Raw genomic sequence first — 18,774 nt, forward strand, 5'->3', positions numbered from 1 at the left:
AAGATGACTCAAATAACTACACAATGTATAAAAATCACGGCCAAAGACTTTGTGGATTGGTACAGATATCGCTTCAAAGTCAGCTCACGATTCTGCCTCTCTCAACTCTTCCGCTTTGAGCGACTTTGGGAGAAAATCAATAACTCGGCGCAGGAGCCTTGAAATGATGCGATTCTTGTTTCTTTGGAAGCATAACTCATAGACGTATAACATATGTAAAAAACACGGCCAAAATCATTCCAGATTAGTACATATATATTTTCAAAGTTAGCTCCAATTCTGCCTTGCTCAACTTTTCAGCTTTGAACAACTTTGGGAGAAAATCAATAACTCGGCGCAGGAGCCTTGAAATGATGCGATTCTTGTTTCTTTGGAAGCATAACTCATAGACGTATAACATATGTAAAAAACACGGCCAAAATCATTCCAGATTAGTACATATATATTTTCAAAGTTAGCTCCAATTCTGCCTTGCTCAACTTTTCAGCTTTGAACAACTTTGGGAGAAAATCAATAACTCGGCGTAGGAGCATCGAAATGATGCGATTCTTGTTTCATTGGAAGAATAACTCATAGACGTACAACATATGTAAAAATCACGGCCAAAATGCTTCCAGATTAGTACAGATACATTTTCAAAGTTAGCTCCAATTCTGCCTCGCTCAACTCTTCAGCTTTGAACAACTTTGGGAGAAAATCAATAGCTTGGCGTAGGAGCATCGAAATGATGTGATTCTTGTTCCGTTGGAAGCATAACTCATAGATGTACAACATATGTAAAAATCACGGCCAAAATGCTTCCAGATTAGTACAGATACATTTTCAAAGTTAGCTCCAATTCTGCCTCGCTCAACTCTTCAGCTTTGACCAACTTTGGGAGAAAATCAATAACTCGGTGTAGGAGCCTCGAAATGATGCGATTCTCATTCCGTTGGAAGTATAACTCATGGACGTACAACATATGTAAAAATCACAGCCAAAAGATTTCCAGATTAGCACAGATATATTTTCAAAGTCGGCTCAAATTCTGCCTCACTAAACTCTTCAGCTTTGAAAAACTTTGGGAGAGAATCAATAACTCGGTGTAGGAGCCTCGAAATGATGCGATTCTTGTTCCGTTGGAAGCATAACTTATAGAAATACAAAACATGTCTTAAAATCATGGTCAAAAGATCTCCAGATTTATAGATATATATTTTCAAAATTAGCTTGAATTCTGAAACTATGTGATTCTTATTTCATTGTGAGGAGCGCATCTTCGGTGTGAAATCCAAAATTCATTGTAAGAGTGGCAAAACTATGAGCTTCTTATTTCATTGTGACGAGCGCATCAAGCAAAACACTATTTATAGAAGTTACAACAAAATTCATTCCAAAATGATGACAATAAATTTTTCAAGACTATACGCCCAGAATGCCATTTCCTCAACTTTGTGCGCTCTTGACAACAAAAAAAATTTGTTTCTTGAACTTGGAGTGTTCACATCATGATCTTTGCGGCTATACCATTTCAACATAGAGCTTTGATCCGAAGGGTATTCCGATTTGATGTTGTAGGTAAAGATGCCCCTAATTTTGAGTAACTTACTGAAGCATCAGTGAATTACACAAAATTATCTCCACTGTAAGCAAAAAACTCAAGTAGAATCGCAAGTCGCTTGATCCAATGCCAATGATTTCAACAGCCTGTCACATATCAATAATTCAAATCAAAATTCCTTTGAATTGATCAGATTAATACCCAAAGTTGACTTCCAAATTTAGCATGTTTGATATGCAACTTTGAACGATCATAGTAGAAGATCAATAACTTGATATAGGGGTCTCAGTATTACGAGCTTCTTCTTTTGTTGCGGAGAGGGATTCAAGAACTTCAATGTGTGTAACAATGATGATCAAGATCTTTATGAATTCCCACTAATAGGCCTTTGAAATGCTCAGATCAATTCTAAAATATGATGATTATTTTATTTTTATTTTTTTCAGCTTTGAGTGGCAGTGGTAGAAAATTCACAATTTAGCAAAGAAATGTCTGAATCACGAGCCGATTTTCACGTTGCGAAGTAGGCTCCAAAAATCTTCTCATTTGCTCCTTTGTGACGCATTTGAACTCATGTGTTAGCTACATAGAATTTAAAGAGCTAGTGTGATGATCATGCAAGCCCGCCAAACCCTTTTTTTTTACTCATTTGACTGAGCTTAGAGTGATTACTCCAAGCGCCTACGTACCTCGGTGAAGAGCATCAAGTCATATCGTAGTTCAAGATGATGAGTTTTTTTTGGGCCGTACACAGTTTATACTCTTGCGGGCCTGGAGTAACATGCAGTTTATGCTCATACCTTAAGGAGCATAGCCAACCTTCATGGGAAGTATTGCTTTAGAAACTTGTCGTTAATTGGACCAACTCTTACACCGTCTTGGTCTACAATTTTATAAGCGCCACTTGAATATGCTTCCTTCACAACATACGGCCCATACCATTTTGATGTAAACTTGTCACCGATGTGTTTGTTGAGGATTATGGGTCTTCAGACTCCAACCTTTGTTGTGCTTCCAATCTCTTTTCATCCAATGCCTCTAACTCTGCTAGACGAAGTTGAGCGTTACTTTCAGTTGTAAGTCCCTTTTGGATTGCTATTCGCAATGATGGAATTTGCTTCTCTAACGGAAGGACTGCTTCTACGCCATACACCAATGAAAACAGAGTTGCTTGCATAGTTGTTCTAAAGGTTGTACGATATGCCCACAAAGCTTCACCAATTCTCTCATGCCAGTCACTTTTATTCTTTGCAACTACTTTCTTCAACAGGTTACCAAGTGTCTTGTAAAAGCTTCAGCATCTAGAGAAATAGTCAGTGGCAGCCAAGATATACATTTGTCCTTTTGACGACTTTAGAAGAGGTCCAACAACATCAAGTCTCTATGCATCGAAAGGCCATGAGGCTACAGTTGGATGCAAAGCCTCTGGAGATTGATGGATGTAGTTAGCATGGAATTGATGTGCTTGACACTTTTTGGCATGCTCTAAGCAGTCCATTACCATTATTGGCCAATAATAGCCCATGCTCTTGATGCGGAAATGAAATTTAGGCCCTATTTGGTGTGCTCCACATGTGCTTCTTCTTTGTCAAGACACCGCAAGAATAGTCCCTTATAAGAACGACAAAACAATATCCCCTCATGAAAGATGAATCGTGGTGCCCTTCTCTTAATGTCTGCTCTTACTAGTAGATCCTCAGGCAGCCTTACAAGTTCAAGATACTCAATCAGTGGTTTTCTCCAATTTTCGTCTTGAACCACTCGAACAGATATATGGTGGCTTTCATTGATTTGAAGATCAAGACAACCAGGGATAACCCATCGATGAGATACATACACCTTTGTTGTCTCATTTTCTCCGAGTGCCATTGTTGTGGCTAAGTTAGCCAAAGCATCCGCCATGCGATTTTCTTCTCTTGGGACGTGATTTAAGAACACTTGATCAAACCTTTTCAAGTAAGAAAGTAGCATATTGGTGATATGACAAAAGATTTTCCTTCTTTACCTCGTACCTCCCCAAGAGTTGATTAATGATCAATTGGGAGTCACCATAGATATCCAATTGAGGAATCTTCATATCTGATGCCATTTCAAGGCCCACAATAAAAGCTTGGTACTCTGTGGCGTTGTTGCAACATGTTTCACCTAGAACAAATGAAAATGGTAAGATTAGTCTTTCAGGGGATATCAACACGACTCCTGCCCCTGCACCATCTCGACGTGCAGATCCATCAAAGAACATCGTCCATACCGGCAGTTCTTCAGTAAAAAATGCATCTTTATCAAGAAACTCCACTGAAGTTTCCCATTTTCCCGGAAGAGGGTGATCAGCAAGGAAATTAGCAAGTGTTTGCCCCTTCATATCTTTTTGAGGTGTGTATATGATCTCATATTGATTAAACAATATAGACCATCTTGCTAGACGTCCTGAGAGAACTGGTCGAGTCATTACGAACTTCATGGGATCAGCTCGAGAAATTAGCTTGATAGTGTACGCTTCAAAATAATGCCTCAATTTTTTTATTTTATAAAGCAATGCTAAGCACATCTTCTCAATGAGAGTATAATTCAACTCAGCTCCTATCAAGGTCCAAGTCGGATAGTACAATGTTTGTTCCTTCTTAGCTTAATTTTCTTGGGCAAGAAGTGCCCCAAGTGATCGCTCTTGCGATGCAATATCTATTATCAATGGCTTTCTAGGAGTTGCTGCCCTTAATATAGGTGAATTCAACAAGTATCGTTTGATGCTTTCAAAAACATTTCGACATGATTGGTCTCAGTGAAAAGGAGCATCTTTCTTCATCAAATGGTTGAAGGGTTGACATCATCCAGCCAGGTTAGAAATGAATCTCTGAATTAATGCCAAATTTCCTTGTAGACTGCGGAGGTCTCTCAAGTTCTTTGGCTCAGGCATTTTTTGAATGACATCAATATTTGCGGGATCAACTTCAATTCCACGGTGACGCACAATGAAGCTAAGAAACTATCCTGAGGTAACCCCAAATGTGAATTTGAGTGGATTCATCTTCAAGTCAAATTTCCTTAACCATTCAAAAACAATTCGAAGGTCTTCGAGATAGTACCTTTGCTTCGTCTTACTACTAAGTCATCGACGTAACATTCCACCCTCTTATGAAACATGTCATCAAATATGTTTTGCATTGCACGTTGATAGGTGGCACCAGCATTCTTTAGACCAAATGGTATCACTTTGTAACAATAAATTCCTTTTGGAGTTCGGAAGGTAGTGTATTCTTCATCTTTTGGAGAACAAGCAAACACGTCCTTGAACTCAACCAATAACTTGAAGTATTTCCTCTCTTCTTCTGGTGTAAGAAGTGCACTAATGATGATTGGACGTGGATCTTCCAGAGTGCCTAGATTTAGGTCCTTGAGGTCATCTATGGTTGATTGTACGCCATCCTCCAGTTGAGGGGAGCCTCTTGGACATCATCATCTGTATCATCAATGTCTGGACCTTCTTCCACTGTTATGTGATAGGATGATTGTGTCAAGTTTGAATCTTCCATCTGACTTCACACTGTGATGGCTTCATCTTCCTCCTTCTTAGTTTCTCCATGAAACTGGTTGGTGACAACAATTGTGCTTTTTCACCTTCAAGAACCATCGGTGGTGATTGACAATACAACATTTCTCTTCATACGTGATGGGAAAACACTATGAATCTCTTTGTCGTCAGTTACATCATAAGAATCTTGATTTTCATGCTCTAGCAGCCTCCTTTCGGATAATGACTTTCTTTTAGTTCCCAAGCGATGAAATACAGAAGTCTTTGAGGTGGCGGCATATTCATCCACTTGTTTAGAGGATCCTCTTTCATCCTTGCGGCCCAATCTTTCAAATGCAGAGACACGAGTGTCAATCTTCCAATGCGTTCAAACACCAAAGTCTGTCATGGTGTTTTACCCTCCTTAGATTCCTTTGTATTTTGTATAAAGGGGTAGTGGGATGAAGTTATTTCTTTCCCCTTCTTAGATGAAATCCGAAGAGTCTCCGGCAAGCTGAATCCTAACCCAAAACTTAGGAGTGGCAACATAATATCCTTGTTTTCTCAATCGCATTTGAGACTTTGTAAGCCCATGTATCTTTTCACCGGTGACTTCCTCCGTGAGTTCTCCTAACTTTGTTGGATTTTGAGAAGTTGTAACCTGATTTTTTCAAATAATGTGAAGACCTTTTGATCAAAGTTCCCTTTTTATCTAACCAACTTGGGTATTCCTTTTGGAAGGCTCCAAAGTGAAAGACGGGACTTGTGCAACTGGGACAGTCATTTTCTCCTTCAAATCATGGAATGTTATGTGACTCAATTCTTTCCCCGGTGGGTGAACTTGTTGTGTACATTCCTCTAGCACTGGTTGTCCCTTTTTTCGACGTTTACGTGGAATATAGCAAATAATTGGTTGCTCATCATCAATATTGGTCTGCATGTCTCTTTTAGATAGTGAAAGCTTAATGGAAACCTCTTCCGTTCTCTTCTTAGACATCTTGATAGCAGCCCATTGAACTTTACTATCTTCGAGATCAATTGAGTCAGCTTCTGCATATTTCTCTATATTTGACTACTTCACCATCTTTCATATACTTCATGCATTAATGCAAAGTAGATGGCAACACTACATTTTCATGAACCCAAGGAAGTCCGAGCAACAAGTTGTATGATGTTTTGTCATCTATGACATGAATCAAAGTGTTTGATTTCACGTCACCAATGGACAATCCTATGCGAATCTTCCATATGGATCGTTGTCCTCCTTGATTGAAACATTGGATCGTTAGGTTACTTTTGGACAACTCATCAATAGAGATCCCAAGTTTTTTCAGAACAACTTTTGGCATGATATTGACTGCCGAACCACCATCGATTAGTATGTAATTGAGATGTTGTTCTCGAATAGACCCTACAACAAACAAGGGCCTATTATGTAGCTTAGACCCTAACAACAAGTCATCATTTGTGAAGGCAATTGTAGCACAACATAGGGCAATTTTTTTATTAGTTTGATGTTCTTGTGTTATTGTTGGATTATGCTCACTTTTGCTTCCCTTTGTTTCGTCTGTGCTAGAAATAACATGTGTTGCACCAATTTGACTATCGCAAAAGAATTTTTCAGGAGAGAATTCATCCAATGTAATGGGCCTTCGAACCTTCTGCGATGAAGAACCATTGATCTTTTGGCTAGTACAAGGCTTGACGCTTTTTGATGGCTGTAGTTGATTCACATGACTCCTTGTTGCTCTTGTCTTAGGTCGTATCCTAGGGACTGCTTGATGTCTCCACTTCTTATGAGTAACCAAAGTCCAACCATCAGCTTCATTTTCTTTTTGGTTGTCTATCTCTAATGAACCCTCAAGAGTTTTCCTTAGAAAATCAATTTCGATAGGCGCTAAACTTCCGAATCGCAAGAAGGTGGTGTTTGGCATAGACGACGACTTGAGCACTTCTTTTGATTTAGTGCTACATTAGCATGATTTGCCTCAGTTGTTTCATCTTGGTCAATGATGATTTTTCCTTCACTTACTAACATCATGATTTTCTCTTTTAAGATAAAGCATTTACTTGTCGGCGGGTGGCGAAGGACGCGATGGAACTTGCAGTATCTAGGATCACCAACCTTGTTGATTTCTTCGGGTCTCTTTGATTTAGGAAGATCAATAACTTTCTTAACTAGCAATTCATCAAGAATCATAGGTACATCTGAATCTGGAAATGGGTAGACCTTTGCCTCTAACTCCTTCAAGGTTGGACGTCGCATCTCATCCCTTAGATATTGACTTGGGGATTCCTCTTTTTTCAGTTTCTTCTTGGTGGTGACCTTTACAGAAATTGCTTTCACCGCCATAGATTCCTTAGTCTGGATCTTTGAGGTCGTACCTTTCTTGAACTCCTTCTTTTCCTTTATCAGATCAGCAAAAGGAAATGTCTTCCCATGACTTGTGATGCTCAACTCCATATCATGCACTCGTGTAGCAAGTTCCTCAAAAGTTCGCGGTTTGATTCCTTGTAGTATGTATAGAAGTCCCTAATGCATACCCTGAATGCACATTTCCACAACAGATATTTCAGAAAGACGATCTTTGCAGTCCAGACTTAACGATCTCCAATGATTGATGTAATCCACCACATGCTCATCCTTTCTTTGCTTAGTGTCGGTCAACTCTATCATGCTTACGGTTCGACGGGTACTGTAGAAACGATTGAGGAATTCCTTCTCGAGTTACTCCCAACTATCAATGGACTCATGTTCCAGGTCGATATACCAGTCAAATGCACTCCCTTTCAGCGAACGAACAAACTGTTTTACCAAAAGGTCACTATGTGTTCCAACATTGCTACAAGTTTCAACAAAGTGGGCGATATGCTGCCTTGGGTTCCCCGTGCCATTAAATTGTTGCAGCTTTGGTGGTTGATAGTTTGTTGGCATTGATAGACAATTAATCCATCTGGTATATGGCTTGGAGTAGTACAAAGAACTTTGTGGTGTTCCGCCATATTGAGCCCTGATAGTGTTCGTTATCATGTCTTGCAACGGTTGGACAGATAGTGCATCAATTGAAGCAGATTGTTTCTCCTTTTGAAATTTTGACTTTGCTGGAGATTCCTCAACGTCCTTGTTTCGTTGATCAAAACCAGATGGATAAGTGGGGACATGACTTGACTCTCCAGGTGTGAAGGCCTCTAACTTGTTCATAAGTTTAGCAATATGAAGATTTTTGTCATCAACGGATTTCTTCAAGGCCTCAATGGTTTGCTCCATTATTGCAAACTTCTCGTCCATGTCAGTTGAGTCAGCCATCAAAACATTGACATTCATTGAAGTTGGAGAATCCATTGAATCTTCAGATTCACCAAAGTTAGAGCCACTTTGAGAAAATTTTCCAAAGAACACAGACACAAGATTGCCCCTAGGTGTTGCACTTATGACCACCGTATGAGAGTTGTTGTTTTTCATCGCCTCCAAAGAAGTGAAGTATTCAGATCCATCTAGCCCACTGTTCTTGAACTTACTCCGAGTAATCGGGCCAACATGACTGAGATCAACAGATACGACATCAGTAGAGTCCTTGTATGAAAAATCACTACTTTTTCTGAAGGTCATTGCAGTAGTTGCCTTTGTAGTTTCTGATTTGCAAGAGAAAGAGATGAAAAGAAGAATCGGTCCCACTAGGCGTGCCAAATTTGTTCGCAACAAATTTTCATAAGCGTTGAAAATCAACTGCAAGAAAAATAAATAAAAGAAAAATGTGAATTTTATTGATGAATCGTTATGAGTACAATTATGTTGTTCTCTTGATTCTCTCTTATAAGCTTCTCCAATATTCGAGGGCCTTCAGTAGCGTACTTCTCGAATTGTTGGATGATGTAGACCTCCTTGAGATGTTGTCGATCTCCGGGAACGTCGAAAAGCGCTTCGCTATTTCAAGTCGATCTCCGGAAAAAACTCCATTGATCACTCCTTCGAAGAGCTATGTAGTTGATGTTGTAGCTTCCTCCAATTGCAGAATGCTTGTTGAAAAACTTTCTTGATGTCATTAGAATGTCATGTCCATCCCCTATTTATAGTTGTAGGGGGTGGACAAGGTTGCATATGATTGGCCAAAGGATGTTATTTTGACACTTGGTATGTTGTGATTGGTTCTTGCACTTGATTGGGACTACCACCTCATTTGGACACGTGGCGCCGCCTTATTGGTCTTGGATGCCTAGTCACTGTGACATGTGGCATGAATTTGGGCTTCAAGGTGATTTGGACCTTGGATTTGAATTTAATAAAATGGACTTATTTATTTGTAAAGCCCAAATTAATCATTCATCCCAAACGAACATGGATTTAATTAAAATTTCGTATGAATTTAACCCAACACAATTTATGTGTCTACAGGAACATATTTGTAAATGGCTATTTTTACAATGACTTTTTCAAACCATACAAGCCAACAAGGTGTGGGACATAGGTAAAGCTGAAAAATAGGATGGCCATTTTTTTTACCTGGAAGTAGCTTGAAGATACACTCCTTTTTACATGGAGCATATATCCTTGTTACCATGTTGCACCTCAAACTCATGTCACTTGTTCCAGAAATCAGGGTCAGATCTAGGGTCTGTGAGTGCTTGTATACTGCACGGGCATGATCAATCTCTCCTAGGCACTTCTCAAGTTCAGCGTACTTTAAGCACGTAACTTTTGCGTCCTTGTTTGGAAGCCCAGACTCAATATATCTTGTGTGTTCTTGGAACACCAAATGTCACAGCATAGAACAGAATGATAGTTGCAAACGCCACACCAAATGAAAATATAAGTACATCAGATTGTATTGATACCCAACATATATATACAATTTCAAAAAGTATTAACTCGAGTTGTAGAAATATAATATTAGTTAGCAATAGAATTTACCTGCCGAAATATAAAATCCTCTTATCTATATAGATGCTTATATGTGAATCTTGCAGTAATGTTTGGGTCATGTTGCCTGAAATCTCCCAAAATATTGCCACTCTCATTTTTGAAGTACCCAACACGTGTCGATAATTTAAAAAGGTTTCTGTAATATAGATTTCTAGATATCTCAATTTCAGTCAATCAGTTAGAACTTCAAGTTTTAGAAATAGCATATCCAACACAAAAGGATAAAACTACACAATTGTTGCATCATAAACTCTGGAATTCTGCTGGGGTCAATAGCAAAGTCATTGTGTTCAAGAACCAATTTGAACCCCCGATTATTTCACTCCCTTCCACTCATATTGTTATATATAATAAATACTCGCATGAAATTATCATTTTGTTAACACTACACGCTTTAAGTCCTAGAGACTCAACAATCATAGTGGGGACATGCCCCCTATATAGCAAATTGACATGTAGTTTAAACAAGTAATTAAGCACAGAGTGCTTTTTTCTTTTTTCATCTTTCAAAGACAATTTGTCACTTGAATGACATTCAGTCAACTTGAACGTAGAAGAGATGCACAAAAGAGAAGAAGCACTAATTTTTGTCACGCTAATCACCATTTTAACTCATTTTCTCAGCCAACATGGAATGGAAAAACCAACTTTAATGAACAATCAAGAACCACAATTCTCGTGTTGCAACGCAGATTCCACTAATCACATCAGTTCATCTTTGTGTTGCAACTTCAGAGTGCAAAAATTCAACATATTTACAACCATTAAGAATGATTACTACAAGTCAGTATTCGGGCAACAGCTAAAGGAGAAAGTTCATTCAATAACCAAACAAATATAGGAATACAAGAAATCCAACAAGCAAGAACATAAACTTCAGATTATTATCTGCCTGTCCTTGGGATGATTGTGCAGCAGCATTGTGAACATTCGCGCCATGATATGCAGGAGGATACCCAAATGGGTAATTTGGTGCTGTACCAAATGCAGCTGGACCTTGGAATCCATTAAACTGAAAACTGAGCAATGATGGGAATAATCCACCAAAACCAGCAGACATTGTGAAGTTACCAAAACTTGCAGTTGCTCCTGGAAACAATCCTCCCATAAGACCAAACCCGGGATTAGGAAAAGTATGCGATTCTGGTGGAGGCGCCGTTTCAGGTCTTTGCCCTGCTGGCCTTCTAGGAATTTCAACTCCAGGTACTGGTTTTGATCTGGGATCAGTTGAAGTCCTCCCTCTTCCATAAAGAGGAACAAGCTTTTCCTCTTGTATTAGAGCCTTACAAACAGGGCACTCATGGGATTGTGAATGAAGCCTTAGCCATCTATACAGACATGGCCAACAGTAGAGGTGACCACAGAGGGTCACAATAGGATCTTGTGCCAATTCAAAGCAGATGTTGCATTCAAAATCACCAGCATCATTACTGCCATTCCCTGAGGACGAAGAACTCTCAAATGTTGTGGCAGTTGAGTTCTGCATATTTCACTCAATGTCACAATTTGCACACAAAAATGCACTTCACCTGTCAATTGCAAACATATTAAAAACAAACTTTAGTCCAAAGGCACTACGAATGCGATAGCAAGATCCAGATAAACAGAATGAATGGCACATGAGCATTACAAAAACTGAACCAAAGTCATTTGCTCAAAATATTCAACTTTGCAAGCACAGGTTTTTCAGTAAGCTAGACCCCTACATTGTTTCCATTCCATAAACAAACCCGGTCACTCAAGAAATCTGTTGGACCGACCCAGGCCTCTAGTGAGTTATAAACATATTTCGAAAATGTCACATCTTTGATGATTCCATCATATGTGATTGAGTTGCGATGACACCCCCATCATACCAAAACTAGCTATATATCGCTTTACAAACATTTAACAAAAAAAAAATGAGAACTTCTTCTTTTACTCGATTTTTGAATGTCATATGTCTTTATATTTTAATTAAAATGAAGTATTACAACTATAACATGCCTTTCCAAAAATAAAATAAAACACTATCTCGCTTTCAAACACTTTTTCTTTTCAATGACCTTGGTGTCCAGATCAACTTTCACTCATCTCACACATCTCGACTCACCTCCCACCACCAACACGTACCAGTTAACTCTATATATCTATCCACCCAGATTAAAACGGATGAAAAGAATCACCTAGTGTTTTTATCTTTGTTGAAATGTGCATCTGAGACCTCATGGCTCTCATCTACTTCAGACCACAAGGCCACACCCTTGGGTGCCACTTTCAAAAACTCTATAGCCTAGGCAATTCATCCTTAGATTTTTCTAAATGAGAAAAAAAAAAAAAAACAATGAAAGGTAAATCATGGATGAACAAGGAACAAGAGGGAGATAGACCTCCACCACGATTTAATTTCATTCTTCTAAACATTGGAAATGAGGCGCACAACATAAGACCCAATCGATAAAACCTCCCCAAGCAAGGAAATCTAAAATTTTAATTTTTTAATTGTGATCCATTTTCCGTAATGTAAGGAAGAATTATCTATGATGATTTATGAAAAACAAAATTATCTATAATCATAATTCAACCTGAAAACTGTGAAAATGTAAATGTTTCTATACTCACAATTTCCATAAAATCCGATCAGATCAATAAGATACATATCCAAAATTAAGAATTACACAAAATTCAAATATAATCGAAGATTAAGGTGAAAATGATTAATTAACAGTGAATAATTACAAAACTTACAGATTTGGCGGAGGAAGAATGATAAATTGGGAAGGAATGATGATGACTTCAAACTGTAATCATTCTGCTGATTTCTGGTAATATATGTTAAAAATAATTGACCCCATGGAAGATTCTAGGGCCTTCTACACACTTTGGAATTCAAAATCTTCGATTCAAAGGAGAAAATTTAGGATATTACTGTCATAGGAAGCTTCCAGGGGCTTTCGGATCTAACTTCAGCTTCTCCTTGTTTTTGGGCCTCATAATATTCTCAAGTCCACTTAAAACTCAACAACTGTTGGGTGTAGCTACCATGCTTCCAAAATTAACAAAAATGTACATCTCATTTTATGTTGATATATCACCATTCACCTAGTTTATTATGTTAAGAAAATATTTAGTAATATTTATGGCAGAAATTGTTTTTTAATTAAATGAAGAATTTTTTAAAATGATTATAATTTGGACTTAATTAGAGATTTATAATTATAATAATTGTTTAATTAGGATTCACAGCTACATGGTAGAAGGAGGAGAGAGGCGAGTGAGATCTAGGAAAGAGATGAGAGAGAGGCAAAAGAGAGGTTGAATACATGTTGTATTGTTGTATATGATTATATCAAGTTATAATTGATTTGTTTCAATCAGTGTTTTAAAAAACTCTGTTGGGACTCTCCCTGGGGCAGGGCTTTAGCAAAACGCTTTGAGACTCAAGTGTGGGGCTTAGTTTTGTAAGACTTAAGCACCCAAATGTACGTCCTAAGCACGCCCAACGCCCAACGTCCAACGTTCAGGGTTCGTCTTACGGATCTTACACAAATTATGTGTTATAATCTTTAGTTAACATTGTTGACCCTCATAATTCTTAAATAAATAAATGATACTTAATAATTTTTTAGTGAGAGTAACTCAAATAACAAGTTGTAGTATCACATCTTTACTATTTGGTAACAATGTGAAGGTGATTATATATTACGTAAAATTTCTTTTAAAAATACGTAGCAAAATTTTACTTTTTCACTTATCATTGGTCTTCATGATTTTGTCATATGTCTCAAAATTATCATATTTTATTTAGCTATTTGGAAGTAATTTTATTTTTATTCATGATGGAGTGATGTTTTTATTATAATACTAGTAAGTTTTATTAATTATTTTCTTTTAGTTGGTAAATTGTATAGCATGATCAAAAAAAAATTAGAAATAATACTTTTTTTATTATTAGAAAGTTAAAATATTAGATTATTTATATTTGTATAATCATGTTAGAACTTTTATTTTCTATGAGTTTCCTTAATCATGTTTGTAATTATTTCAAACTATTGATGTATTTTTATAATTTTGTGTTATTATACTATATTGAAAATTAAATATCCATAGGACTTACGCCCCACATCTCGAGGCTTATGCCTCGCCCTATACTAAGTAAAACGCCCCGCCTCACGCTCCCGTCTTTTAAAATATTGGAATCAATAGTTAGACGAATGAGATTGTGAGAGGAAGGAGAGAGGAGAGAAGAGAGAGATTAAATACATGTCGAATACGTTGTGTATTTCGTAACAAACTATAATTATATTCATATATTGCCTTGTGTATTTGTATTTATGTTTTACCATGTGTGTTTTGTATTTAATTTGTATTTATTGTCTTGTGTGTTTGTATTTATATTTAGAGTTAATTTCTTAAAAGGTTACTGAACTATGAGAAATTATCTTGTAAAGTCACTAAACTTTATTTTGTATCACTAAAATCACTCAACTTAACACTTTTATCTTCTAAAATCATTAAACAATATTTGTCACCAAAATAAATCTGACATGGCAAAATAAAATAAATTTTATGCCATGTAATCATGGCCCCACAAATAAATAAAATCATAAAATATATTTATTAATATACCCACCCGCCCACAAGTTGTCTTCTTCTAAAACACTAAAACCCTATTTCTCTTGTCAAATCTCCGGCTTCCTTCTTCTACTTCTTTCTCTATTTCTCTCAAAACTCTCATCCACAAAGAGGCGCTGTAAAGTCTATTTTAAGGTTACTGATGCTGAAATTTTTCATAAACAATGGATTCCTTCATTTCTTCGAGGAATAATGTGATGAAATCTGAAAAAGAATGGCCCTCCACACCCACAAGCCTCTAATGCCGACGAAAGGGACCACTACGCGCTTGCTAAACCAATCCTACTTCAAAACGAGGTAAAAAATATATTTTTTTAGCTATATTGTCCTTTTATTGTAGCATCTCGAAATGGGTTTCGGGCTTTTTGTAATCTAATTGTTTTTTCCCTGTATTCAGAGGAGGTAGAGAGCAGACTCTTTAAGAGAAAAATCGTGAAGGAGTACATTGTTGAAGTTCAGTAGAAGAAGAAGATTGGAAATCATAGCAAAGTACAGAAATTATCTTTGTAATTGGTTATGTGAGACACCTATTACGATGCAATATATTGTTGTCTATTTATTTTTTTTGGCTAACAATGGTGCTTATAACAACCTAGTATGTAATATATTTTTAGAAATGCTCTAATGTTATTTGTGTTTTGCTTATTTATATTGGAATTGATGTACATGGTGGACACGGGAGGCAATATAGTCAGTGCCATTGAATTTAACATTTATTTCCAATGTTGATTAGAATTTTTTTAAATGTTGTTGATAAGAAAGAAATTTTGATTGTCGGTAATAGTCCTAAAAACCCCGTTACTGATTTTATTGCAAAAACAAAATTTAAGAGGGGAAGACATAAAAATGAATAAATTTCATAATTTTGTTTATTTGTGGGGTCCATGTACATGACATTAAAATAAATAAATTTTATAATTTTATTTATTTGTGGGGTCAACAATGACATGACATAAAAAATAATTTAATTTGCCATGTCAAATTTGTTTTATAAATTGTAGTTGAGTGATTTTAGAAGATAAAGGTGTAAAGTTGAGTGATTTTAGTGATACAAAATAAAGTTTAGTGACTATACAAGATAATTTCTCATAGTTCAGTGACCTTTTAAAATATTAACTCTTATATTTATATTTGTATTATTTGTTGCCTTGAAAAAATTATCATTTGTATCATTGAAACATACCATTAGTATATATATTCATATGTTGTCTTGTGTATTTACTGATATGGGGGAGGCAATCTTGAGAGGGAAGAGATTAGGGATGACAATGGGGCGGTTGTGGGGCAAATCCGTTTAAACCCGCTAAGATTTTGATCTGCCCCGCCCCACTCCACATAGCATGATTAGTTGTTTTCAACCCTCTCCGCCCCGCCTCATCCCACATAATTAGTAAAAAACATTTTAAATGATAGGCGTACAAGTTTTTAACTTAAAAGTTTGAATTTTGTTAACTGTTTAAAGCTAAATTAACATGTTAGTGTTGCATTAAAATGCAATTTTATAATACTCATCTTTTAAAATGTCAATAACATATTTTTTGGTAGCTTTGAATTCGGTACATTTGATGGAATAAACAAAAAATGCAAATAGTGACATACGTTTTTCTTCTTTCTAGTTTTTGGGCCATGCAATTTTTTTTTAATAATTATTCAATTAGTTCCATTTTCACTTAAAACTCATCATATGATTAGTGCCCAAACATGTGCAGAACTGATTCAAAATTTATATGAAGCGATGTATTCTTTATCCCTAACCCGCAACCGCCCCGCCCAGTGTAAATTTTGAAAAAATATATTTAAACCCGCTCCGCCCCCGCAAAAGATCTAACCTGCCCTGCCCCACATACACTATAACCCGCCCCGCTTTACTCCCGCCCTGCCCCATTGCCATCCCTAGAAGGGATAAAATGGGGGAGGCAATCTAGAGTCGGAAGAGATAGACTGGGTGAGGCGAGCAAGAGAGGACAGAAAGAGGCGAGTGAGAGAAGAAGAGAGCAGAGAAAATTTTGTTATAAAACTCTACCAATAATATAAGTTATAACTATGAATTGTAATTATTTTGAATTATAATTGTGTATAGTAAATATAACAATTTGGACCTATCGGGGGTGGGGGGATTGTGGGCTTTCTGTATGAGGTGCGAATGGATTGATGTGTGAAATAGATCCAATTGAACAAGTTTTCGATTCATAAGCCCAAAATCCATTGCTGCACAGATCAACAGGGTCCAAAAGTTCACAATTCTACTATTTGAAATTAAAATTAAAATTTATTATTGATCGATACCAAAATCACATTTTAATCAATTAATTGTTATTTAATAGATTATTTCTGTTATACTTTTGAAACGGAATGGAGACCAGAAAGTTATTAAATGGAGGAGGCAGAATGGTTATGCTGCCCATTACAAATATTTTTTTAGTTATACGAAGCATTAACATATAATATAGTTACAAAAAAAACATATAATATAGTTACATAGGAGATTGGTAAATAAAAAATAAAATATCTTAATAGAGTCATTTCTTTCTCCTCTTATTCTCTTGTTGTCTTGTCCCGTTCCATTTTTTTACTCCTAATTTGTCTCCAAAAATACAACCATTACTAATTGAGAATTTAATAATTCATTAAATTATTAGTTTTAGCAATCAATCTAGAAATAGTTTTTGCTACAAAAGCTTGTGGTAGGTATTAATTATGTTCAAAGAAGTAGGGCTTCTTCACATGAATGGTGCTCAAAATATTTGGCAAACTCTATAATCCATGTACTCTAATTAAACTAATTTTTGTATGTTAATAAATAATAATGATACATAATCAAATGCACTGTATACATTAAAGATGTAAATGTGATGAACAAGCCATTGGCGCTATAAAAGATTAATTTTTTAAGGTGTGTAATTGTTATTTAATTAACGTAAGACTGTTGTATTATTAGAAACAAAAAATAATAACTTTGGAATAAAACTTCATCCCCTGATTCTTGGGTCTAATTAATTGATCTTATCATTAAATTAAGCTGGGAATAATGGTGTAATTGTTAAGAATTTAATTACTTAAGGCTTTAATATACAAATTTGTAGACCCAAAATTAATGACGGAGTCAAAATTTTCACTAAGAGAGTTAAAAATATGAACAAGTAATGCACGAAGAAGTTAAAGGGAGTTTAACATCTATTATATATAAATAATAATTTTAATCATGTATAAACAATGTAACCCTTACTAACTCGGTCCCTATCTAAGTTATAGCAAATACTACGACATAAATTATATTATTGTTTTTATACTGCAAATAAAAATGTCAACTAAACGCGTAAGAATGAAAAATTATATATGTACGTACTGAAATATTTTGTTGACCTCAAGTTGTAACCAAACGACCGTTGACCATAAACTGCACCTCTTGGCTGCTTCCCTTTGTATTATCCTCTTCATCTTATTAAATGACTAGATATGGGACCCCGTGTCAGCACGGGGCCCAATATATGTTACTGTTTCTGTTTTAGTTTATGTGTGATACATATGAAATTTGAAGTTAATCAATTTTTTAGTATGTTTCTATATATTTTAAGTTGCTAATTATTTGTATTTAGAGTATGTTTTACGTAAATATATTAGAAATCACAATAATTAACAAGTTAATATAAAAAAAAACTTATAAAAAATTCATTGACTTTTGAAATTTCATTTGTATCACATAAATCAGGACCGAGTAATATATATGAAAATTACATAAAACGTACTATAACTCACAATAATTAGCAACTTAAAATATCTATATATCTATATTTCTCCAAATTTATGCGGTATAGATGAAATTTTGAAAGTTAACAAATACTTTTTATATGTTTTCAAATATTTTAAACTATTAATTATTATGATTGATAATACTTTTTACATAAAAAAATTATTTATATAAAGTATAAAAGAAAAAATTTAGAAAAAGGAAACATAAATGTCAGCAGGAGTCCAATCTATGTTAATTTCTATGTTTTAATTATTGTAATACCGATTGAATTTGGAGAGCCAACTAAAATATTTTAAAGGTTTTTTTTTATAAATTTTAAGTTGTTAATTATTATAATTTATAATATTTTTATTAATTTTAAACCAATATATGTTTTTCTCTGTCTCAATTACATGAGACATATGGAATTCGGAGAGTCAACTAAAATTTTAAAATATGTT

General features: G+C 35.7%; 1 protein-coding gene across 1 annotated transcript; it reads right to left on the reverse strand.

The window, feature by feature from the left end:
- Positions 1 to 10,759: 10,759 nt before the first annotated feature.
- Positions 10,760 to 12,947, reverse strand: LOC102600779 (E3 ubiquitin-protein ligase RNF185-like). The gene is made up of 2 exons (XM_006344766.2): positions 12,697 to 12,947; positions 10,760 to 11,498 (listed from the first exon to the last, which is right to left on the reverse strand). The coding sequence occupies exon 2, from the start codon at positions 11,453 to 11,455 to the stop codon at positions 10,790 to 10,792; it is 666 nt and encodes a 221-aa protein (XP_006344828.1). The 5' UTR covers positions 11,456 to 11,498; positions 12,697 to 12,947; the 3' UTR covers positions 10,760 to 10,789.
- Positions 12,948 to 18,774: the final 5,827 nt, after the last annotated feature.

Source organism: Solanum tuberosum, unplaced genomic scaffold (assembly GCF_000226075.1).
Source record: "Solanum tuberosum cultivar DM 1-3 516 R44 unplaced genomic scaffold, SolTub_3.0 scf00060, whole genome shotgun sequence".
Taxonomy (NCBI): domain Eukaryota; kingdom Viridiplantae; phylum Streptophyta; class Magnoliopsida; order Solanales; family Solanaceae; genus Solanum; species Solanum tuberosum.